This window comes from Pleurodeles waltl, chromosome 1_2 (genome assembly GCF_031143425.1).
Source record: "Pleurodeles waltl isolate 20211129_DDA chromosome 1_2, aPleWal1.hap1.20221129, whole genome shotgun sequence".
In the NCBI taxonomy this organism is placed as follows: domain Eukaryota; kingdom Metazoa; phylum Chordata; class Amphibia; order Caudata; family Salamandridae; genus Pleurodeles; species Pleurodeles waltl.
In genome coordinates, this window is record NC_090437.1 from 1,123,706,468 (window position 1) to 1,123,732,796 (window position 26,329).

At 45.9% G+C, this 26,329-nt stretch overlaps 1 protein-coding gene across 2 annotated transcripts in view; it reads left to right on the top strand.

The window, feature by feature from the left end:
- Positions 1 to 4,540: 4,540 nt before the first annotated feature.
- Positions 4,541 to 26,329, top strand: part of PROM1 (prominin 1) — a 616,480-nt gene continuing 594,691 nt past the window's right edge. For both annotated transcript variants that reach the window (XM_069202406.1, XM_069202442.1), the window contains exon 1: positions 4,541 to 4,748. In XM_069202406.1, the coding sequence (XP_069058507.1) occupies positions 4,541 to 4,748 (208 nt within the window). The remainder of the gene's footprint in view (positions 4,749 to 26,329) is intronic.

The window sequence follows — 26,329 nt, forward strand, 5'->3', positions numbered from 1 at the left end:
ATTATGTCATTAATCTTTCACCCCATATTATTTTACAGACATTTTATTGGTCCATGTAATTGACGTCTTCAGAGGTATGATTTAATCCTTGTGTAATTCTTTGCACATATTTTGGTCAGTAGCTCCATTGTCTTCACCGGTTTAAACAACCTTGTATATTACACTAATCTACACTGTTGCATTTCAGCTAGCACTCTCCTACAAGCAATATGAATTTCATGAGAACGGATCCACTATGGTTACATTTAGCTTCTAGTTTGAAGAAAACAAGAGGTCATATCCTTTTGCGAGTCAGCACACTGCACGTTAGAAAATCACATTTAATATGAGAGCCAGGCAGCTAAGCTTAGGCTCATGCTAACTTAAGGCCTACAGAATTTGTTTAGCATTACTGTAATAACATAATCATTAATAATTAGTATAAAACTTATTCGATTACAATAATTTATAAACATTAGTCATTTTATTAGTCTACCCGTGGTCACATTTCAGGTGCACGTTTAAGCAAAATACATTAATACAATTTCTAAGCGGCATTATCACACATTAGTTCATAAACATTTCATGTTACTATAGATTATATAAGCTGCACTCTCTCATATGTATATATATATATATATACATACACGCACAAATATATAAAGACGTGTATTTATTTAATATATTCATACATATGGTTGAGATTTCCATCTAGTAATCCACTTTCTCTTAGTGCCTCACATCTACAGTTTCCTATTGGGTGACGGAATCATGCTTTATAAATGTATAAAGTCATACAATCATACACGCACAGGTTGTAAACTTACCTGTGAAGTTGCACTGTAAAGGTACTCCAGTTATAGTGATTCTCGATACACCTATCTGCAAAGTAATGACTTGTAACCCTTTATAGTTGCTGTTCTAAAAGAACCCCATGCCTATATGTTTTAATAACCCCCATCATTACTGCAACTTATAATATTTTTACTTTCTCGGCATATTAATGAGTTTTAACAATTTTATTTCTTACCTTTAGCAGTCACAGATAATATACCCTTTGCTGCTCACTAACAGTAGTCACTTTTGCATTTTTGGAATCAATTAAATTGCCAGAGAAGAAAACAACGTTTATAAGATTATGCATGGCACAACGTTGATGAAAACAGTAGAAAACTTGGAGAACATAGTGGCATATTAGGCGAAGACCTAAGTGGCACTGAACTTTGTGTAGGTTGTGCAGTGCCCTTCACAGTCAAGGGCTGGCATTCTGCTACATTATTGGTCATCTTCTGTTTAAGTCCAGACTGCCAAAGGTATGGATCACTTAGTGTTTGTGTGTAGCGAGACACTCAAGGTGGAGTAGTCCTATGTGCCAAATTAGGTAAATTGTGACCAAAAATACTTTTAATGGAACAGACAATTCAGCAATGAAGACACACTCAGCTCCTGGAGGAGGAGATGCTAAGCAACTTCCCCATTATTTAAGCCCAAAGGAAAAAGAAGTGCAGAAGAAGAAATAGAAGCATGTGCAATTCTGCAGAGGCTGAAGCAGGTGAGCCACTTGCAGTAGGTATGGAAAGCTCACAGTGCATCTTTGGCTTCCTTTCACTTCATCACTATAGAATATGTGCTGCTTTACATGGCCGTGGGTCAATTAAATAACTGTATATGAGCTTCTGTGTACATGGACCATAAATGTGGCATGGCTTGAATGAGCTTTTACCACATCCCCATACTATTGCAATTCCTAATGTATCTGACACTGACACAGATGTGCGCAGTAAAATGAAGAAAAATGTATTGTAAGATTTTGCTAGAAATTTCGCGCAATATTTAAATGTTTTTATAGATGAGAGCATACCTAAGATGACTATATAGCTGTTGTACAGTGCAAGTAAAAAGTGTTTCCTACCGAACAAACTCATGACACACATTAGCCTGACTGCACCAACACTTTGAATATTTCTCACAGAATGACAAGAGTGAGTTAGGCTGGTTTGTCTAGAGTGATCAATACCCTATGGGGATGTAATGGATGAGGCTATGGATGTTATTCTTGGAAACTTGAATGAGCTGAGGCTGACATTGTTCCTCAGAAGGGAACATTCCTCAGTGCTTGACAAAAGAGCATAACTGAGAAATACATATCAAAAAGAAGCCAAGGCTTGCTGAGAGAGAATTGGGATGATGCCTCGGTTGTCCCAGAGAATATTCTTATTCCCTAGAGCAGAGAGAAAAAGACCATGTAGAAATTTGAAAATTGGGAGGAGGATAATGGCGTTAGAGATTTCCTCACGTTATGTAAAGGTAGGAATATGGTGTAGTGATAAAACTGGCCAGAAGAGAGAATGGATCAGCTTTTGGGTAACTAATACATACCAAGATTCACTAGGCTTGGAAAAGTTATGATCTCCCAAGCCTAACCCAGTCAAATCTATACTGGATGGTCCTGAAAAAGAAGAGGGAACAGTGAACCTAAACACCATATTGCAAAATCTGCCAAAACAAATAAATAGGCTAGCAACTTACTAAGGGCTGTCCAACCTGTCACAGGACAAAATCTGCATAACCAAATCTTCCAACTGCTAAGACCAGTACAAATAGGTTCTCAAACAATGACAAATATGCCCTCAAGGATCAGGCAATTTGGGGTTTCACTTCCAAATCAATGGACAATGAACAACCATATATACTCAACAGTTATTTAATCTCAATGGTCACAATATTGGACAAATATATAACTAAACATGTAGGTGCGCTATAGTGTAGTGCAGTGATGGGTGCATAGTGATAGAAGTGAAAAATGTGTGCTGAGATAAAGGAAACAGCATTGACTGTAATACATTAAATTATCAAATCACAGACTATTTCAAGCTCAGGTTTGAGATTTTTATGTTTTATTTAGACAGTCAACACATAGGTACTCAATGTTTCAACCACCTAAATTATAAAGTATGGGCAGAGTCATCATTAGAACACAAATTAAGTTATGACCTCACAATGAATTGCTTCAACCATACAACCAAATCCATCAGAATCCAATTTGGACAATGGACACGTTAAATGGTCGTGGGCTGGTCAACAGAGCAGACCATTTCAGGGCACGAGAATAATGCCTAAGGAGGGCGGGACCTGCAAGCCAGTGAAAATTAAGCACAGACATTGGACGGCAGCCTTTGAAACCACCAATGAGGTAACAGGACAGCAAACCCTTCATGGTCAAAAGGGAAGAACAGGAGGGCACCCCCAACAAGAACAACCAGGAAACATCGTCCCACCTGGAAATGCTGCTTGTCGCCACAATGCTTGTTTGCCAAATACGCTGAGTGGAGAAGGAACCCACTCCTCTCCAAACTGCGAAGAGCAAGGAGCACCGCTTACCATCATTCCGTGACCTATGGGACAGAATGACCAGTGTACCAGCAGCGAGCGCTGAACGGAGACTTATCACAAGGGGCTTCAAAATGGCAGAGATGGCAAGAGAAGCAGAAAAGAGGATCGTGGGAGCATCACAGGCAATGGCAACTCTGGGAGCGCACCTGGACCACCATATGGGCACCTGCAGTCAGAATGGCAGGCCCATCAAGGGGTGATGGGCCGGAGTTCCACAAGTGCGCAAGCACCTTGAGCCAGCACGGTGATGTTCTAAGTGCAGGATACCCTCAAGGCAACCGGTGAGCAACCTGGGGCGCAGCTAAATCTCAGGACGATTGCTGGATAGGGCAGGTCTCGCACTAGAGGTTCAAAGAGGTGGGCAATGTGGGCTTCATGAGGGCTCACAGAGCACATCGACAGAAGCCCTATGTCCTCAGTATGTGGTTAGCAGTAGTGGTGCCCTAAAAATCAGGTGCGTCTCTTACTGATTTCGCAGCCCGTTGACGCCTGGTCTGGCTGTGCTTTACTGTCACGCTACTGGCTAGCTACAATAGCTCTTTCTGGGGCAGAGATGGCGTTTCTAGTGAAAATGTTCCAATCCCACCGCTGGGGTGCGCATTAACAGGTCTCCAAAACAGATGCGATACTTGAAAAATCATGCTGCTCAGAACAATGATGGGTGACAGAAATGTGGGCTTTGTTTGACCAATTTAGGACCGGTCCTTGATTGTGGCGCGATATTATGCACAAAGGGCTACAACGAGGTGGGAGTTAAACACAAGGCTTTTACCTTTTATTGTCTACAGTGCTCTGGGGAAATGCTGAATTTTGCCCTTCCTATTTTCAAACGTGCTTCATCAGTCAGGAGCACAGACCTGACCATAAAAATAAAAGGTCAATGGCCATCCTGCCCCTCTTTCCCCTAAGCTTAGGCCTAAGTGGGAGAATGGCCATGTTCATTTGTGGATTCCTAAGGGGAACCTAATATTCATGAGGACGGGGGCGTAGTATGGGAAAATGAGCTGTCGGCTATTACCTCCTGTCCCTCCCTCCCTCGCCTTCCTTAAGTAACCAATGAGGCCCCTTGCCTTACCTAGACCCCTCCTGTCCCCTTTTAAAAAGTCCCTCCACCCCAAGCCCCTCCTGTTTCTTTTTGCCTCGCTAGACTTACCTTTCTTTCTCCTCCATGGTGGGGTCTGGAGGGGCTTCGGTCTTCCTCGCAGCGAGTTGCGAGGCTTCCGGCGGCAATTTCCTGGCCGGGCTGCGTCTTGCCGAGGTGTGCGTGGTCGCCTCTGATGATGCGGCTTCCGAGTCATCTGATGGAGTTGGACGGCTCTGTTGCAGCTGGGGCTGTGGTTTCGGGTCACCACATCACGATTTTCTCCATCTGCAGGGTAAGGACGGCTTTTGGACCTGCGTTTTTAATATTATAGGTTTTGGCCCTGATTGGTGGGGCATTTTCTGCTGCATTTTCATTTGTGTAGTGGGGAGGTTCTCTTCCCTTTTTTAAGGGTTCCTGTGGTGGCTTTGGGCATTCTGTGGCTACATCATGACAGAGCAGAGGGGTGCACAGCGGAGATATATTTTGTCCGCCTGTTCGTCCTCTGAAGGGGAGGTAGTTCCTGTTCCCCTGAAGACGGCACGTATGGCCAGGGGTACGATCGACGGGCCTGCTCCTCTTATGACTAGGGAGGAGGTGCAGGACATGATTGAGGTGGCTGTCTCCAGGGTCCTCCAGGCTGGTGCTGCCTAGTCTGGTCGTCCCTTAACCTCTCATGCATCAGTGGCGGCTGATTGCTCCTCTTCCTTGAAGGGTGATGCTCCTTTTACTTATGCTGGGGGAAAATATGTGTCCAGTGAGTAGATGTGGGACATTTTGGCTCATGTACGGGACAATCTGGGCTTCCCTTCTTTTCAACCTGCTGGGGTTGAGTCTTACTTCTTTCCTCAGTATATTACCCCATCTTGTTTTGCTATGCCTTTCCAGGGGCCAGTTAAGGATATGGTTTTCTGTGAATGGAAGGAGATTGACAAGGCCCAGGTTTCCCGTTTTCTTCAGAAGTTGTATTTGCTAGAAGGGGAGGATGCTCTGCCTCCTTCCACGCAGTTGGACTCCATGCTGGCTATGTTTATTGGTAAAACCGCAGTCAATCCGGAAGACTGTACTCCTACTGATGTCACTGACCGGAAGGTTGACTCTGGTCTGAAAAGGGCTTTTTCAGTGGGGTATTTAGCTCTACAGGCCGGTATCTTGTCTGCATATTCTGCGCAGTCTTTCATTCAGGGCTTTGACAACCTTGCTTTAGCTGTTCAGGAGTCTCTGAATGTTCGGAATTGATAGCTATTATGGATCATCAAGCCTGATTGTTGGTAGATATTTCTTCTGATGTTATCCGCACATCGGCTATGGCGTCTGGGGCCGTGATTGGGGCCAGGAGGTCTCTATGGTTGAGGCAGTGGAAGGCAGACCCTGGGGAAAAAGCAGCACTTCTGAGACTTCCTTTCAAGGGTCAGGCTCTGTTTGGGGATCAGTTAATGGCCATGATTTCTAAGGCCTTTAAGGACAGGAAACATGCCTTGCTTTATAAAGGGGGTTAATCATCTGGCAAGGGGTGGAAGAAACATTCTAGGTCCTCTCCCAAATTTGAGCCTCGGTCCTCTTCTTCCAGGAAGCATATATTTCAGCCCCGCTTTTCTCCTAAGAGGTCTGTTCTGTCTACAAAGGGAGCTCCCAAAAGGGCTCCTGACAATCACAGTTGTGAGGGCGATTGGGTGGTTGGGGGACAGCTGCAGCATTTTATGTCCGTTTGGCGAGGAGATGTCACCGATCGCTGGGTCCTGAACATTGTAGAAAATGGCTACTCCATAGAGTTCCATCTTGTTCCTCCAGCTACTGGGGTTCGTCTGACACCCTTGCCTGTAGATGGTGGCAGGAGGGTGGCCTTGCTGGAGGGGGTTCAGGACTTGTTGTTGAAGGGGGCCATCTCTACGATGCCTCTGGGGGAACACGGACAAGGTGCTTATTACTTCCTGTTCTTTGTTCCAAAGGTGTCTGGGGTGTTTGCCCTGTCTTGAATCTCAAGTGGGTGAATTCCTGGATCAAGACTGTGCACTTCAGGATGTTGACCATACAAACAATTATTCCTCTGATTGGCCCAGGGGATTTTTTTGGGGTCTCTGGATCTGTAGGATGCATACCTCCATGTGCCAGTCACTAAGTCCTGTCGAATGTTCCTGCTCTTTGCAGTCGGACCAGACCATTTCCAGTTCTGTGTTCTTCCCTTTGGCATAAAATCCTCTCCCAGGGTTTTCAAAAAAATGATGGCTCCGCTGCTAGCTCTATTGCATGCAGAAGGGGTGTTTGTGCATCCTTACCTGGACGATCTTTTGGTACAGGCTTCCAGCAAAGATCAGTTGCGGGCTCATGTGGCACGAGTCTTCCAGGTCCTCCAGGGTCACATGTTTGGTAAACTGGGGGTAATCAGATTTGGAACCTTCCCAGTAACTGGTATTTATCGGGGCTCGTTTTCTGAGGATCTCGGTTTCTGGGGGTTGGTGACTGTATCGGAACGGAGGTTGGTGGGCCTTCAAGAGCAAGTGGGCACTGTATTGTCACAAATGGATCCCAGACCTCTTGAGTGGTTGCGGCTGCAGGGACACTTGGCTTTGGTGATATTTCTGGTCCCTTGGGCCAGATTTCATCTCCTTTGTCTGGTCAACTGGATTCTCTCCCATTGGTCTCCTGATTGAGGTGAGGATTCCTGTGTCGGGGTCCATTTGCAGGGAGTTGGGTTGGTGGGTGGTGTCGGCTCATCTCCGGATAGGGGTGCCTTTATCTCCTACGGTGCCTGTGGTGGTGACGAACGATGCCAGCCTTTCAGGGTGGGGGGCGTGGCTGGGTTCAGACGAGGTACAGGGGTTTAAGTCTGTCCGGGAGTCAGACAGGTCCTCGAATTGGATTGAGTGGAAAGCTGTTCTTCTAGCTCTGGTGCATTTACAGGGGCTCCTGCAGGGGGGAGTGGTGCTTGTCCAGACGGGCAACTTGGTCACCAAGTCTTACATCAACAGACAAGGGAGAAACCAGGCCCCGATCTCTGAATCTGACTGCACGGGCCATTTTCTTCTGGGCTCAGGATTATGGGCCATATGTACGAACACATTTTCCCATAGACGTAGAATGGGTAAAACCCTTTGATACATCTGACCCTAAGTTCTGTCTCTTCGGGTCACCTACATTCAGGGTGCGGGCAAAGTTCGAGCAGATCTGTTGAGCAGGATCATTCCTTCCTCCCAGGGTTTTTCCCTCAGGTTGCCTCTGTTCCATTGTCTGGTGAGGACGTGGGGTTGTTTGGTTGTGGACTTGTTTGCCTCACCAGAGAATGTGAAGGTGAGGCGGTTCCCCCCACTGTTTCGGTGTCCTCAGGCTTGGGTGGTGGAGGGACTGACTTGTCAGTGGCAGCAGGGTCTTCTTTATGTGTTCCCCCCTTTTCAGTTACTTTGCTCCTTTCTGGTATGGGTCCGGAGGGTGGGGGCTCGAGTCATTGTGATAGTACCCCATTGGCCTCGTGCAAATTGGTTTCCTTTGCTTCGGATCGGAGTTGGTTCTTCCTCTCCATCCCTCTCCTCTGATGTTTCCTTGCCTCTCCCGGAGGTCCTTGTAGAGGCAACACTTGGCTGCTTGGAGGTTGAATGGCGAGGTTTGACGGGGCAGGGGGTGCCTTGTCCTTTGGCCGTGACCTTGCAGGCCGCAAGTCCACATTGCATTCCTATGATCGGCAGTGGAAGTTTTTTTCCTCTTGGTGTTTACGACAGCAAGTTGACCCTACTGTGGCCTCTCAGTTAGTGGTGATGCAGTTTTTACAGAAAGGGGCCTGCGTGGGGTTGTCTGTGGCTACTTTACTGGTGCGATGGGTGGCAATCCAGGCCTTTCGGGGTCCTTGGCAGAATTTGAAAGATGATGGAAATTTGATGCCAACATTTTTTCAAGGCCTGTTGAATTTATTTCCTGGGCTGGTGCGTTCTTTTCCTACCTGGAGTCTACAGTTGGTGTGGGATGTCTTGACAGAACCGCCTTTTGAACCTCTGGAAGACATTGATTTGAAACATTTGACTTTAAAAACTTGTGTCTTTGTTGCTATTTCTTCTGCTAGGCATTTGGGGGAGTTGGGTGCCTTGTCCTGCTGTTTCCCTTTTTTGCAACATTTTTCCGGATCGGGTTGTTCTGGTTCCGGTTCCTTCTTTTGTCCCGAAGGTGAATTCGGCTTTTCATGCCCGCCAAGAGGTGATCCTTCCTGCCTTTTGTTGCAACCCTTCCTCAGAGGAGGAGGTCAGGTTGCATGCTTTGGATGTGCGTCGGGCCTTGTTGTGGTACCTCAAAGTGGTTGCTGCCTTTTGGAAAGGGGATTCTTTGTTTGTTCGTTTTGGGCTTACTGGGAAAGGGGAAAAGCCATCTACTGCTTCCTTGAGTCACTGGATCCGATATATGGTGTTGTTGGCCTATACTTTGAAAAGGGTAGTGCCTCCTCATTCCACTCAAGGTATGGAGGCTACGGTGGCTGAATTGCAGGGCGCATTATTGGTGGAGATTTGTAGGGCAGCTACTTGGGCCAATCCCTCCACTTTTGCTCAGCACTACAGAATTGCTGAATTGGAGTTTTAGAGTTGGTTTTGGGACATAGGGTATTGTCCTCTATGATGGAATAGGGGTGTTTTTTTGTTTGGATTGGTTGTAATTAAAGTGTTTTTCTGCATTGCAACTCAGTTGTCAGTCTCCTGATTTCTTGCTATGTCTCAATGGTTACTTAAGGAAGGCGAGGGAGGGACGGGAGGTAATGCATCCATTACTTACCGTTAATGGCATTACTCCTAGTCCTACTCCCTCCCCTTTCTTACAGTTTCCTCCCACCCTCCCGGTACAGGACAACTGAGTTGCTTTTGGCTTGTTTCTGTACAGGAGGGCCCTGGGGCGGGGGGACTTTTTAAAAGGGGATGGGAGGGGTCTAGGTGAGGCAAGGGGCCTCATTGGTTACTTAAGGAAGGCGAGAGAGTAGGACTAGGAGTAATGCCATTAACGGTAATTTATGAATGAATTACTCGCTTGTTCCGGCTGCCGCTGCATGCCGTTGATATGTGGTGCAAATTAGTGACTCTGGCAACTGGGGGTTATGGGGCCTGTGCTGCAAGTGTTATGCCACTGGCTTTGCTGGCGTGTTATTGCACAGCCAATGACGGGTCACAGCAACCCAAGGCGCCCTCTGCTTGGGCATTGGCCTTTGTGGAACACACAAGACGTTCGTATCAGTGGAAAAATCAAACCTGTCTTACAAAAGCTCCAGTGGTGTGGTGAAACCTGATCCTCCGGTGGCATTTGGTGTGCCAATGAGTCCTGTGCATTGGTCCATGTGCCAGCCTGCAGTTGCTCAATTGAGGCATATGGATGACATGGCAGGCCACAGTACATCGATGTCTCAGCCCTTGCCCATGGGAGAAGATAACCTAATGACAGCCGGGACTTTGCTGGCTTCTTAATAGGCATAAGTCATCGAGGTGTAGCAGCGTGGCAAATATATCACAGCGCTGAGCCTAGTCGCCAGCTTTGCTCTGACTTTCTCAGTAGACATACTCTTCTCTTAATCCAAAACAGGGCTTTTGGAATTATGCAGTGAGAAAAGGCTAAATTATGTGACAGGGTTGAGTCAATTATACAGCGAGAAAAGGCAAATTATGGGCCACATTCATTAATTCAAAACTTGGTAACACTGTCTGGGCATTGTTTTCCCCTCATTAACACCAACCTAGCACCCAACTATAGCAATAAGCAAGAGAAAGGTGAACAGTCTAGTTTCACAGAGGCGTACTTAATTCTACTCCATCATTGTGGTTATTTGTTCGGAATTGAGAGGCACCCGGGGAGACCTTCTCCTACTGTGTTTACTGCAGTACCTGTATACAGTGAGGTGAGGTGCTCTGTTTTCACCCGCGTTATAACTGGAATGTTATAGGCCTTATGTTCCACACTATGCATGACACATTAGTGCAGCGCTGAATCAAAATGATATGTAGTTAGGCAAGGGATCAGACTGGTCACTACTGGGTGTTGTTTGAATACAGTACTGCGCTTTACACAGTCTTGCTCAATGCATTACCTCTCTGGCGTCCAAAGGACCTAAGCGTGCATGATAGAATGTGGCTTATTCCTTCAGTCATATAGTCCTAAATAGCAAACTAGTGAATTCTGTGTTCAATTATAACCTTAGCCCTAGATACTCCAACAATCTCAAGGGCGCCATTTTCTTCAGTGGTATGTCAAACTGCATCTCTGTTTACTATTGAATCAGTTCATGGCGAGTTCACCCAGAGCTAGGCGCCGGTGACAAACAGATTGCAAAAGAAAGCTCAGCTGCTGGGAGCTGTACCTTAGTGGCAGCAAATTTTACTTATATCCATTCAGATGCCATTAAAGGCAAGGGTTCAGAACCCACCATGGGAGTCAACAACAGCACTTATGTGATCCACAATACCAGCATTCTTTGTGTACTCTCAAAGAAATTAGTAAACAAGGAGGGAGCTTGTACCTTTCCTGTTGCAGGTTAGACTCCTATTTTCCAGAATATAGTTTCCATAATTTCTCACTCAAAGTAAATGAAGTGCAAGTGTGATTATGGACACTTTAAAAAAAAAAAGAAAACTTTTCCCCTATGTCAACATGTATGACAAGAGCATAGTGGAGGTACTTTAACTCACAATTTTTTATATAGTACAGCCCCCGCCCCCCTTCAACAGCCTGGGAATAGAATAGCATTTAACATGTTTTCCTAGCTGTTGTCTCCTGGTGAGAGTAAACAGATCCTGCAGTCTTCCGGTGATCTCTTAATTCCGATAAGGCCAATATCTGTTGTCAACACTCCCATCTGAATTAAATTGCCACTCCTACCGAAAGCCTAAGCACTAAATAGGCCTGGGGTGCTTGGGGTGATTGCTGTGAAGAAGAGGCAGAAATGGAAGGTGCAGTCCTTGAATGTGGAGAACCGGTAAAGTACAAAGAACAATAATTCAACTGTATAGCACCAACTTTGCCCCAAAGTCAACTAACAGTCCATACCACCAGATATTGATGTGTATTTGGCAGTAGCACACTGCCTCAGGTCAACGGTGGGACAATCGGCAGCTATCAAGCCCTTTGGGGTCTACACTTTGTAGGAATCTTATGGTGATGTGCGGGCCACATTGTGCCATGCAACACCTCCTTTGTCTCACATGCACTCAGTAGCTGTACTGTTAATTTAGTTGTAAGCCTTTTTAATACTTTTACAGAATATTCTATGATGTTTGAACTTAACTGTTGTATCCTGTATTTGTAGCTGTGACAATGAGTTGGAAGTAAGGTTCCTAGCTAGGCTAGTCTATCAAGGTACAGCACCTTTGTCACTGTTCATGGTCAGGGTGTATGAGTTTATTGTTAATTTGAGGCATTGTTATGGCACTTCGAATTACGGTGTGGAGCACTGAGGCACTTACCTGAATAGATTGCTAGCCAGAACCTGTCGTGTAGGCTCTCATTATCCTAATGAGGCTACTGGATTTGTGGGCAGAATGACCTAAATTGTGGGGAACTGAGTCCAATCCCACACCATGTGACAACTGTCAGCCTAATCCGGGTTTTTCGGCTTACTACCAGTGCCTCATCTGTGCCTAAGAGCAGGGATGATTGTGGCAACTGGGCGCAATACAGAAATGACTCCTCTGGGGAATCGTTATCGATCAGATCTCATCCTTTTCTCTCAGTTACATTAGTCTCACTCACGAAAAGACAAACAGAGGCAGAGAATGGTTCAATAAGGTTTATTGAATTAGCTGCATCTTAGATAAAATGGCATGAATTTTAATAACTAGGATGATAAAACACTCTAGAAGCAAAATGATGTCAAGGAGAGTGAAACACAGGAACAGTCCCACCATACTGTCACCATGCGTGTGGTTCCTATCTAAGCTGTGTTAGAACACAGCGTAATAAACCCTAAGTCGCCCTTCAGGTTTCCCCCTTGGGAAGAAATTATCCCCAATACCTGAGCAAGGAAGCCTGTTGTCTAGAAAGGCACCATCCCCATGTAGGCCACGGATCCGGTAGTCTATGCAAGCAGCTGTAGCGAAGGCAATCAGCAATCAGCAACCAGCATGCAGTCATGGTCATCTGGTTGGAATCTCCCTCTAATGTGTATGGGACAGAGAAGTGTTTTTATAATAAAACAGCTGATATTTTGACAAAATGTCCCCATGTAAGGATGTGTATGTTTCTGTTAATGTTGGAGACACAGCATACCACTTTGCCAGCAACTGTATCTTGCTGCAGCCTTGAGGAAAGCAAAAAATGTGGAAAGAATTTCCTGCTAGAAACACAATGCTTTCCTAGGCGAAAGAACAACTACATAAAGAAAATAAAACAGAACCACAAATGTGTCCTATGCTAGAAAAATGAAACAAAGCTGAATAAAATGTAACTTGGCTAAAGCGCACAACAGCAGGCCTATTTGTTAAAATAACCTTTCTAAAAACATGCCTAAAATATCTATACAACAAACCAATATACTTCTTCATATAAGGCATTAACTAAAATTATGGAAAACAATACTTGTAACCTCATCCTATTTATACTAAGTGAGGTCCTGTTGATATAAGCAAACATTGAGGGATGTTGCATTACTCACACTAACCAGAAGTTCAAAGAAATGGTACTTAAGACAACTTACTCAAATAAAGCAAGCTCATCAGGTCTAGCCCATCTATAGTGAAGGGCTGGCACAGCTGGAAGCCACTTAAAGTCTGGGGTCCTGGGCCAGGGCACACTTCACTCACTCACACCTGAAAATGCCCCCGCCTTTAGTGGATAATGGATTGCATGGTCACTTGGTGTCGCGTCATCCACACCGTCAATCCCCCAAAGTGATATGTGAGGAATTATTAAGGCCACCTGTGTCACCCGGACAGCTACAACAGTGAGTTGAGCTGGGGTAAACGCTAGTTATCGTTGGCATACTCAATGTAATGACAGAGTTGCTGGGCAGCTGGCTGTAATCTCAATGCGAGAAACCACAAGCTACAAGCAATTGGTGAATTTTGCTTTAGGGATGTGCCCATTTACCGGCAAGAAGGGACACTGAATAGGGTGCTTCTGATAATAATGGGGGAGTGTGGCCTTATACAGCAGACAAGAAGATTTTCTGTTGTGCAGAAGCAGATTTAGGAGGGATAGTCCAGAGGAAGAAACCCGGAACCAGACAGACAGCCCCCACCCTTACTAAGTCCCAGTGAGCAGCATTGCCACTGTGGGCCATTTAGTTAAAAAGAAAGACAAGAAAGTAACAGGAGAAGTATTTCAAGTGAAGTGACATTGAGATTGCCAGACTGTGACGTATGGGGTGACGGAGACAATTGGAGGGGGAATTGCAAAAATAAAGAACTATAGCTTAGTGGTGTAGCATTGTGCCTATGGTGGTACTGGTTCACCGGGCATGGGTTTGCAGCCCACCAATGGTTTCAAAGTAACTTGAGGTGGCAAAAATAGCAAGCAATGTTAGCCAGAGGCTGTCGCTTAGAAGCGGGCTCTCAGGTACTTGGAGTCAGGGATCCTCCTTAATACAGAGGTTCAATCTCACCTCTGGAAGCAAGGTGTCAAATGTTAGCTTTGCCCAGATAACTCAGTCGGGAGAGCAGGAGGCTTTTAATCTCAGGGTTGCTGGTTTGTGCCTCACGTTGGATGCGTTACTATTCACAAACGGTAGGCGCAGCCCAGACACGGCTGAGATGACCTCGGAGGTCACACATTGGTAAATGGCACAAGGCGTACACTGATCTGGGGTAGTAATGGACAGGTTCCCACTAAATACAGTATATAGCTCCGTTTATCAAATAGAGCTACAAAGGGAGGAGGTAGAATGGCGGAAGCAAAAAACACAGATGGCCAGAAGCACCAAAGCCAAAAAGAACACTTGTAAAACAATGTCCTTGGGATGCCTTATGGCAGGGGCATATAGCCTAAAAGAAGTCCTGCTCAAACAATGTCCTTGGGATGCCTTAGGGCTGGGGCATGGGAGAGCAGGCAGGGGCCAGCAAAGGGTCAGCAGCAGGCGGACACAGCACTTGAAGCCTGGGCACGGCCGGGTGGAGCACCCACAGAAATTGGTAGCAAGGTGGGAGCCTAGCTGCCAAACGCTGGGCATCTGACCAAAGGGGCCGTTGACATGGAGGCTGTGCATAGATACTGGCTACAAGCAAGATAGATAAACAAGCCCAAAGGACAATCAAGGAAGCCAAGAAACAAATAGTTCATACATGTGATGTGTTTATGACCATTAGTTGTGATGTTTTGCTAGGTATCATGTAATGTATAAATTGTGGCCATTAATACTGCCGCACCGTCTATACTCTTGTTTGTTGAGGAAGGAGGGTACATGGTCAAGAGATTGGCTGGGAAAGTGTTGGCGGACTCTCGCATGTCTGGATGGGGTTTGGTCCCGGACTGGTCAGCAGAGAGGACCAGTTCAGGGCATGTGAATAACTCCTCCCGAGTGCAGGAATGGCAACCTGTGGGAGGCCACAAGCTCGTGAAAATTAAACACAGACATTGGGTGGCGGCCTTTGAAACCACCAATGAGGTACCAGGACAGTGAAGCCTTCGAGGTCAAAAGGGGAGTGCAGGACAGCACCACCAACAAGAACGGCCTGGTAACATTGACCCACCCACCCACACCACTGGAGCGGGTGTCGCAGCCGCAGGTCTGGGCTAGGATTGGGGGCGGAAGCGAAAAACACAGACAGCCAGAAGCACATGGCATACACTGATCTAGGGTAGTAATGGACAGGTTTCCACTAACTACAGTATATAGCTCGGTTTATCAAAAAGAGCTGCAAAGGGAGGAGACAGTGTGGCGGAAGCAAAAAAAAAACACAGACAGCCAGAAGCACAATAGCCTAAAAGAACACTTGCTAAAACATTGCCCTTGGGATGCCTTATAGCAGGGGCATATAGCCTAAAAGAAGTCCTGCTCAAACTGTGTCCTTGGGATGCCTTATGGCAGGAGTATGGGGGAGCAGGCAAGGGCCAGCAAAGGATCAGCAGTGGGTGGACACGGCACTTGCAGCCTGGGCACAGCCAGGGGGACAGCCCACAAAAACTAGTAGCAAGCTGGGAATCTAGCCGCCAAATGCTAGGCATCTGACCAAAGGGGCAATTTACAAGGAGGCTGTACATAGACACTGGCAACAAGCAAGATAGATAAACAAGCCCAAATGACAATCAGAGAAGCCAAGAAACAAATAGTTCATACATGTGATGTGTTTATGACCATTAGTTGTGATGTTTTGCTAGGTATCATGTAATGTATAATGTAATAAAACTGTGGCTGTTAATACTCCAGCAACGTCTACCCTCTTGTTTGTTGAGGAAGGAGAGTACACTGACAAGAGACAGCCGGGAGAGGGTTGGCGGTCTCTTTCACGTCTGGGAGGGGTTTCATTTTGGGCTTGACACTGGTGCACTTCCCAAGACGCCCTCTCGATTTTATAATGAGCTTAACTTGTGGATGTGTATGGTGAATTGTTGACTGTTCACTCCCTCAAGCTCCCCTTGCAGTAGCAGTCATGTTGCATGTGTGACAAACCTTGTTTGAATATGTGTTTTATATAAATTGTAATGTGCTTTTTATTTTTCATTTTTAAAATAGACATAAAAGTATCATTTATTATATTTTAAAAATGTACAAAATATTTTTAATTTGTTTTTATATTTTTTCCTGTGTGGTGATAATGTTATTCCTTGCCTCTACTGATTTCTATGAAAGTGTGTGGCAGTGCCTGTAATTGGTTCTGTGAATAGACCCCCAAGCCTGCGAGTCAGGCCAACTACCTGGGCCAGTGGGCCTATGGCCTGCCACTTTGTTCGGCTCCCCCACCCCTTGGGGTGGGGGGATATAGCTGGACCATGGGCCTTAGTGGAGGCCATCCCCCGAGGAGCAGAACCCGGACTTGGCAGGCGTAAGGGAGGGAGATAAGGCAGGCAAGGAAGGTTACTGGTTAGGAAATGGGACACCGGGTCCAGCCCGGTCATAAATTTAGCAAAAGGAATGTGGCCGGCAAGGTATTTAACTGCGGGCGCCTGGCACGGGGCCCTCTTTCTCCTGGGGATTCTTCACAAAAGCAAAAATTGGTGTGGTCTGAGTTTGTGGGATCCGGGTGGGAGACCAGGTGGGAGGTTCCACCGCTATGCAAAGCGCTTTCCTGGCTCACTACCCAAGACAGAAAATCACAAATCCTCTCAGTTCCCTATGACACAGAAAAGCAGTACCACATCCATACATTGTACAGAAAACATGCACTTTGGCAACGACGCTCCATAACTTCGGTTGTGATGCACGTGGACAGAGGCTACATTTCCAAACCGGACAAAAGAAAGAAGCGCAGGAACTAAGCTAATGATATGGGGAGGGTTTTCTGCGCCCCACTCTCTCCCCTTGTCGGAAAGGCTGGTATTTTATCCCTTTGGTTCTTAAAAGATGAACAAAGGTGCAATTAAGGAGAAAAAAAACGAAAAAGAGGAATAACGACCTTTAGCCTCAACGCCTTAGTCCTCCTCCAGTAAATGTTAACGAGGGTCAGCTCAAGATGTTATCTCTGGCCCTTAAGAAAGCAGCCCTTAGAGCGGGGGAGTTAGAAGCGGGGAAGCTACCAAAACAAAGAGGCCTTGGAATCTGATGTCCGTGCACTCTAGGCTCTGGCATGAACTAATGACGTGAAACCCTTTGTAAACACGTCCATTGTGCCTCAATGAAACCTGAACCCCATTCGTGTTTCGGGAGTTGGTTTTGCCGCATTTCATACTAAAACGTCACCAGCTAAGTACATTTCTTTCTCCAAATTTATAAGGAAGCTTAAATCAAAGTTATTATACAAAGCTTCCCTTTAGCTCGCTCGATTTATCTAAACTGCTTGTAAAGTGGGCAAATCACCATTGGTGTGTTGAGAGAAGGAGGGCCTTCAGCAAGACATAAACACCTCCAAGAAGTACCAGTCGGTAACAAGTCCTTAATACTAGCAGAATATATTTACAGAGTATTTCACACTGTCTGTCTAGAGAACTCAAGTTCACTTATTCCTAACATCATTCAAGCAGGGAATAGAGTGTTAATGAAATTAAATAAAAACAACAACAGACTGGAACGGAGTTATTGTTTGCATACGTTTTCTGTATTCTCCTGCTTTAATTTGCAACTACAGTTTTAAGTGCATTTCTAGTTTTGACAGAACATATTAAAAAAACTCTGTCATGAATTTAATTAAAAAAATACAAATTCATAATTTTCAGGCCAAAGTTGAAGACAGAGTAAAATTGCAACTTTTATTACAAACGACTGTAGGAGGCTGTTACAAAAATGATGTGCACTGTGCAGAGTCCAAGCAACCCCACCTCGGTTTACAGAGGTAAAAACTAGACCACTTAATGCTCTAATTTATATGGTAGCTTGGTTGACAGGTAGGACAATCTTGGAGAAGTGTTAAGCATTTGTTGTATTCGCAGTATTAATAAATATGTACACACACTCAAAAGAATAACTCAAGAACAATTTACAAAAATACTTCAGATTTTTATACATTTTTTAAGACCAAGATCATCAAAATCGGGTAAGCACTTTGTAAGTTATGATTTTTCAAATTATAGAAAATGTTCTGTTTCTGTGTGTAATCATGTACCATAGGAATCAATGGGAGAAAACTTTTAAAATGCATATAAAATCAGGCAATGCGTTTACCAATGCCCCCTTCTGTTTCTAGGTCGCGGTACTGGAGATGTCCTGTGGACCAGCCGGAGAAGTTCTGGTGTCTCCCGGTTCCGGCGGGAGGAGCTGCTGAAAGTCTTTGCAGCTGGTGCATGGCAAGGGCGGGGGACCACTTGGAAAAGCACTGCACAAGAGGACTTAAAGGTGAGCCGGTTGGTTCCCTTGGAGTGTTGAGGGCACAAGGGGTGGGGAACTGTTAGAGCACAGCTGGTTCTCCGGTTCAAGGGCCAGGGAGGCTGGGTGCTGAGCAGATAGGTCAGCCAAGAGCAATGCGCAAAGGTGCCCTTGGAACCAGGAGGTAGGTCACTTTGAGGGTGGATTGTAGGACAGCAGTGCCAATCAGGGGTGGTTCTTATGCATCCTGAAGTCCCTCGACTGGTGCTTGCTTCTGGTCCTCGAAGAGTCCGGAGTGGACTTTTCTTCTGAGTGTCCGACGTTGGAGCTCTACTACCACTGGCTATTGCACGGTTCAGCCACTGGAGGTCGCAGTGCCATCCAAACATGGCACACAAATGTGGGTTTGTTCTCTGGGTTTGTCTGATGGAATTTGGTCCAGCTGCTATGTGTGGTTCATTGGTCAGCGGCCAATCAGTGAACTGGACTTCACTGGTTTCTGCTTCTTGGTTGCAGGGAGTGTTGCCTTCACTCTGGAGGGAGGCCCTTGGCATTTTTCAGAAGGTTGGAGGTCCTCTGGGGTTTTGTAGAGTCAGTCTGATGTCAACTCCGTCAGCGGTGATTATTGATTTCTGGATGCAGCAGGCAGGGTTTGGTGCCTTTTTCTTTGGTCAGCAGGACTTCTGTTCTCTAGTCTTGGGTCTTCTTTGTTACTGCATTTAGTGAGCATTTAGGGGAGTTCCTGGTAGTGACCAATGAGTCATCTACCTTAGGGCAGCAACACCCACTATGTGACCACTTCCTGTGGGCAGAGGTCACTTCCCTATCCCTGAATGGCTATTTTACTACCATGCAAGATGGAGAATAATACAATTGAGGGGTCACCTCGCATGCAACACCTTGGGGGTGATGCAGGCTGGGGTTGGCCACTCCTCCTGTACTTTGTGCACTTTCCCGCTGATGCTCCCACCAAAAGTGGGGGTTTGCAATAGGGAACAGGTGACCATCTGCTGATAGCAGCAGGGGTGGGGGTCGACTTTCAAGGTTGGCAAGTCCTTTGAAGCTCGCAAGCAGGGCTGTGCACATTCCTGAGGGAGGAAGTGTAACACCTCTGCCCAGGAAGGGGTTTGGTTCTGGACCCAGAGAGCAAAGGATCCCACTCGAGTCCCATCATAATTATTTCTTCTTTCTCTCAGACTGTGTTTGGGAGACCACATGGTAGGTGCTACTGGGCCACAACAATGGAGGTAGAGGTGTTTTAGCACTGCTGTCCCAGGGCCCGCACTAGTATGCCTCTGGAAACTGGGCCAAGTACAACCCTTTCTGCATTTGAGTGGTAGCGAGGGTGAGTAGTCACAGACTTTTCATGGAGGTTAGTGTGTGGGGTGCTCAGGATCAGTAATCAACACCACCTCCCCAGCAGCGCAAAAAGATCAATGTCTTGCCCAGTGTTTCTCTGTATAAAAGACAATTACTTTTTTAAACAGAAAACATAGAATTCTACTTTGCTAGCAGTAATGCAAGGATACCCTATTTACATTTGTGTGTCTTCATGCTTCTACAGATCCACGCCCAATGTTTCAGGAAGGCCCTGGGACTTCTAAAGAAAGTCCATCTCTTCTTCTTCATTACAGAATCTAGTGTTCCCCTGTACCATCTAGGAGATGCCAGCAATACACATATGAAGCCTGAGGAAGTAACTGCCCCTTAATCTTATAATCTGGTACAGGCTGTGGACTACTGAAATGGAACCCATGTACCAGTATCATTTGGAACACTCCATGCACACATGCACATGCTCAATGCATGGGATGCCAGCCTTCAACATTCTGGGTTCATTATGATTATTGAAACTTGAGATGAGTGGGCCTGTAACTGTGCATTCATGTCTCACGGATAAAAAGACCTGTCACTATAGTTAACCAAACATGGTATGCTGCCACCACTGCACTCCACAGATGAAACTTGCAACAGGGATTGTAGTTCTCTGTCACTATGAGCATATGCTTGGTGCACCTCTCTCCCGGTTCAGGACAAGGTCCAGAAACTATCATTGTCAAAGAATGGACCTAGGTCAGCGTGCACTCAAGGGATTAGTGTGTGGCATGACCAAAAAACAGAATTACAGGTGTATGCAAGGCAGAGGACACGGCCGTACATCATAGAGGAGATATTCGTGTCTCAGCTGGGTTATTTCAAGAGTTTCCCTGCTCATCCATGTTCTTATTCTCTAACTTGTCATCCTGTCAGGTGGTCATGGCTGCAACTGACTCACTAATCTTATCACTGAAGTAGCAGAAATGTTAGTACTGTCCCTCATGTCAAACAATCAGTCAATCACAATTTATAAAGCACAGCTAATCACCCAATAGGGTATCCAGGCTCTTGGAGGTCCTGGAAACTTATTTGAACAGCCAGGTCTGGAGGGCCACCCAGAATTCTGGAAGTGAGGTGATGGTCCAGAGGTGCCTGGGCAGGCTGATCCAGGTTTTTGCTGCGATATGAAAGAATAGGGTCCTCCACGTCTGCTTTGATAGATGCAGTGAGTATGGGCAAGTGAAAGGGAGGCAAAGCGTAGTCTTCTTGACAGTTGGTGGAAGATCAGGCAGTAGTTAATGTATGCGGGTCCTTGGTTGTGTACACCCTTCTGTGCGTGGGCCAGCAGCTTGAATTGGCATCTCTTCTGTATGGGGAGCCAGTTGAGTTGCCTGAGGTGGGGTGTGATGTGGGTTCATCGGGGAAGACTGAGGATGAGTCTGGCTGCGATGTTCTGTATGGTCTGAAGTCTCTGTAGGAGATGTGCGGTGATTCCTATGGACAGGGCGTTGCCGCAGTCCAGTCGGCTGGTAATGAGGGCCTGTCACAGTGTGTCTCGTGTGTAGCCATTTGAAGATCTTACGTAGCATGCACACAAGTGAGGAAGCAGGTGGAGGAGACAGCGTTGATCTCATGGTGAGCTTGTTGTCAGTGATGATTCTGAGATTTGTGGCATGCTCAGAGGGGGCGGGTCCTATGTCTGACGGCCCCCTGCAGTCGTTCCATGTGTTGCTGCTATTGCCAAAGATCAGTACTTCCATCTTGTCTGTGTTCAACTGCAGGCAGTTGTTCTTCATACTGTCAGCCACACCTGTCATGCATCTGTGGAAGTTGGTTCTGGTAGTGGAGGGGTTGTCGGTGAGTGAGAGGATGAGTTGGGTGTCGTCTATGTAGGAAATTATGTTAAAACCCTGGGATCTGATGATGTTGGCCATCGGGATCATATATGGATTAAAGAGCATGGGGCTGAGGGATGAGCCCAGGACACCACAGGTGATCTCCTTGGGTTGAGAGGTGAAAGGTGGGAGGTGGGTCCTCTGCGTTATTCCGGTGAGGAAGGAGGTGATCCATCTGAGTGTATCCCATTGGATGACAATGTGGTGGAGTCTTTTGATCAGCATGTTGTGGGAAACGGTGTTGAAGGCTGCAGAGAGGTTGAGGAGGATCAAAGCTGCTGTTTCTCCTCGGTTGAGGAGGGTTTGGATGTTGTCGGTGGCAGCAATCACAGCAGATCTGGTGCTGTGATTTCTGTAGAAGCCAGATTGGGAAGCGTTAAGTAGCTGGTTCTGCTCCAGGTATACCATGAGTTGAATGTTGATGATCTTTTCCAATAGCTTTGCTGGGAATGGGAGCAGGGAGATTGGCTGGTAGTTTTTTAGTTGACTGGGGTTAGTGTAGGTTTTTTTGAGTAGTGGTTTGACTTTGGCGTCTTTCCAGGCATCAGGAAATATTGCAGTGGTGATAGATGTGTTGAGTAAACCCTTGGTTTCCAAGGTTAAAGATGTGCTACGGGCATGGGTCTGTGGCAGTTCCTGAGTGGATGAATTACATGATGGAGGTGATGTCCTGGGTGGAGAGGATGCTCCAGGTGGTCAGTGTGTGGTTTGTGTCATTTATGGTGGTTTTGTACTTTTCGAAAAAGCCTGTAGGTGTATATGGTTTCAATCTTGTTGTGGATGAAGTGGGCAAGGTTGTTGCACACCTCCTGTGAGGGTGTGATGTTGTTTTCGCTGGCAGCCGTGTTGGAGAATTCCTTGATGATGTTGAAAAGTTCCTTGGTGTTGTTGGTGCTGGTTTCAATGGGTGCAGAAAAGGCTGTCTTCTTTGTTGCCCTCAGCAGGTGGTGGTAGAGGTTGAGGGAGAACTTGAAGGCTGCTTTGTCAGAGGTATCCTTGCTGGCTCGCCATCTCCTCTCCAGCTGTTTGCTGTCTTGTGTTGCTGTTCTGAGTTAGTTCCTGGGTGTACCGGCTAGCCTTTTTGGAGGATTTTCTCTGGTTGTTGCTCTTGATGGGGACAATGATGTTGGTTCAATTGGTGAACCAGGCATTAAAGTTTTTCACTCCCTGTTTGAGGTTGGTGGTGGTAGCAGGGTTGGAGGTGCTGAGGGAGTCTGCCCAGTTGGTCTCTGAGATTTTGTTCCACCTCTGGTGGGGGGGCACTGGTCATCTTGGGGGTGGAGGTGTGGGGGCTGGAGATGCTGAAGTGGACAATAGAGTGATTGGTCCATGTGAGTTCTGTGACATGGGTACATTTGACGTGATTGCTGGAGGTAAAAATGGGGTCCAGCTGTGTCCTGCGGTGTGTATAGGGCCGTGGACAATCTAGGTCAATCTGAGGCTACTCATACTGTTGAAGAGGTGTGCAGGTTTGTTGTCGTTGGGGTCATCGATGTGGAAATTTAGGTCACCAAGAGAGATGTAATACTTGGAGTCTAAGGCTAGGGGCATAATGAAGTCTGCAGTGGTGTTGCAGAAGCTGAAGCGTGGGCCTTGGGGTTGGTATGCAAGGGTGCCTCTGATGGTTGTTTCGTCATCCGAGTAGAGCTTGAAGTTGAGATGTGTCATGCGGGTGGTGATGTTGTCTGTGGTGGTGGTGCACTGTATGGTCTCTTTGTAGATGATGGCTGTTCCTCCTTGCGGCTTGTTGATACGGTCATGGTGAGTGATTTTATATCCATCAGGGATCGCTGTGGCAACGTCTGGGGAGGATGTGGGGTTGAGCCACGTCTTGGTGAGGAAGACGATATCGGGTGCGAGGGTAGCGATGAGATCCCATAATTTGGTGGAAAGCTTGTATAGTGAGCGTGTGTTGAGAAGGGCGCATGTGAGTTGGTGTTTTTGTTCTGGTGGTTTCTGTGGTGTGTTTGGGGTGGGGCTGGTCGGTGGGCTGGTGTGTGTGTGGGTGTGCTGTGGCAGGTGTCGTGGCAGGGGGTGTAGGTGAAAGGTGCTAACGTGGAGTGTGGGTCGTCACAGTAGCAGTGTTTGTTGCAGCATCCAGGGTTGAGGGTATGGAGCTTGGCAATGGTGTATCTTCGGAGAGAGGGAGGACCAGCAGTCATGGCACTGGGTGGGGTCCAGGTGCGGACGGGCACAGACAGGCCTGCTTTTGATGTGCCTTCAGAGTGCCACCAGCAGGCCCCCTGTGTGCATCCACTGTGTGGTCATGCTGCAGCCTGCATTAAGTAGGTCCTGGGGAGGGCGGAGCTTCTGTTGGCAGGGAGAACGGTGAGTGAGAAAACCCGGTTGGGAAAACCCTGGTTTGACAACCCCGGCAGCAGCGGTGTCACTGGATCAGTCTGGAACAAGCAGGAACTGGAAGCTACAGGCAAGTGGCAGGCTAGATGTCCAGGTGCCTACTGACGTGGTTGGCCTGCGGCCCTGCATTAAGTAGGTCCTGGGATGGGCGGGACTTCTGTTGGTGGGAAGAACGGTGAGTGGGAAAACCCCAGCGGGAAAACCCAGGCAGCTGCAGTGTAACTGGATTAGTCTGGAACAAGAAAGAACTGGAAGCCACATCCTAGTGGCAGTCTACGTGACCAGGTCCAGGCTAGGTGTCCAGGTGCATACTGTCACAGTGATCATCTATGAGTGATAGTTTAAGCATTATGTGAATAAAAATTCGAATAGTTTCATTGTTAAGTGATGCACTGAGAAGCCATGTCAGTGTGAATTCACCCTAGATTAGTTACTTAAACCTAGGTGGCATTGAAGTTAAATTGCATGTTTGAAGAATTAATTTGTCATGTAATGTTATACTGTCTAAACTAATTAAAATGATATTAGATTTTAGATGCCAAGTGTTTTAAATTTGTATGCAAAAAATAGAGAAAGGCAGTTCTGCGTCCCATTAATGGAAATGTATTGACAATGTTATTTCATTTTAAAGTTACTGTAACATGAATACTAATTGAATTGAATTAATGTTGAATTCATAGTTTTAGTATTAAAATGTGTATTATTTGAATGATGAATGTGTTGTTTTAATTCACTTCCATTAGCTTTCACAAGGCCTGCTAGGCCCGGTATTTATGACTGTGTAGGAAATGTCAAGTCATCTTGCTAACATGTACCTTACTTTCAGATTTCGTTCCCATGAGAATGCTAGCTTGGAAATAGAAGTCTATTGTTTTACACATAGAGAGTATGAGAAAATGTCCTTGAGGGTAGAACACCCGGAACTCTGGACTGACAAATTATAGAATTGTTTCAATCTCGCATGGAAGAGTACAGATGGACACCGTTCTCATGATCAACCTTGGAAACCGTACCAATGTTTAAAGTTGGAATCACATGATTAGTTTCTATTGGATGCTGCCCCTTCAGTGTCAGGTGGACTGATGAACCTACGAATCATCTTGCCCTATGAACTTTGTCAGAATCCCTGGAGATCCAAGAAGAATCATCAAAGAGAAGAAGAAGAAACCTCTTGCCCTTTATCCCGTATGCTGAGCCCCTTGGACTTTGAGAGGTATACTCCTCTTTGCCCCTGCCCCTTTGAAATGCCTGGCTGAGACTTAGAGATTTATCCCTGACCGAGCTTCTTTTTACTTACTTTTTGCCCATCTTAGATGGTGACCTGTTGTCCGAGATTACCCTTTTCCAAATTCTTCTTGCTCTTCTTGTCTTATGCCCACGTGTTCTGCCCAGCACATGTTATTTCCTGATTGGCTAATATGTAGGGCTATCCCCTTGTCCAAACTGAGCTGAACCTTGATGATTTGAAATGCCTTAATGCTTATTAAAACTGAGGAATGCTTGTTTTCTGTCCATCAGATTATTTTGTTAATGTTCTGTATCATATTTGTTGAGTGCTAAGTTCTCTGAATGTTGGTTCACCTGAACTTATTTTGTTGCCTCGGTCAACCGAGGGTGATTCTGTATTTCTATAACGTGGTCCTGAGAATTATCTACATGACTTTGAGCTTAAGTTTATAATAAGTCCTTAATGTTATCCCCGACTGGAGTTTTCCTTGTATGGCCACATGGGTCACACTGTGCAATGTAAGTGGTTTGTATTGAAATTTGTAGTCTTGTTTCCCACATCCTTATGTTGGGTCCAAAGGACCGTTGACTTCATCGGGCATTGATTGCTGCGAAGGAAGAAAATGCTCTAACATCACCAAACTCATAATTCTTTTTTTTTAGATAATCTGTTTATTAACGTTTTTGTGACTTCATTATACATCAAAGTAAAATAAGATTTAAATCAAAGATAACCAAAGATAAAGATGAAATGTTTGCTCACCCATGACTGTATCTATTTTGCCCCAAAATATTTTTTCACAGGACACATGCACATTATTGTGTACCTGATCTCCTCTCAGTATCTCTGCCTCCCTGCCCCGCCGTCCCAGACTCTGTTGTGCTCCCATGGCAGCCTCAGGTGTTAAATATCGGTTTTTCTCTGATGCAACACAAGCCCATCATTTGTGGAGTTTTAACCTGTACCCTTAATTCTGTAAAGTCGTAAATCCCTTGCAGTCGTTGGATTTACCGGTTGTATATTGTTGGCTTTCTGCTGCTGCTAACTTCTTCTGCAGCTTATCATTCTGTTCTAATAGAGAATTCCTAATGGGAATTCATGCAGCTAAGCTGGTTTATCACCCGAAAATATGTTTTGACTGCATCCTTTATGTTTGGAGTCATTTCCCCTAGTTTAACAGAAAAAAATAAATTCTTCTATCTCTATTACAATATTATTTTTTAATATTTTTAATT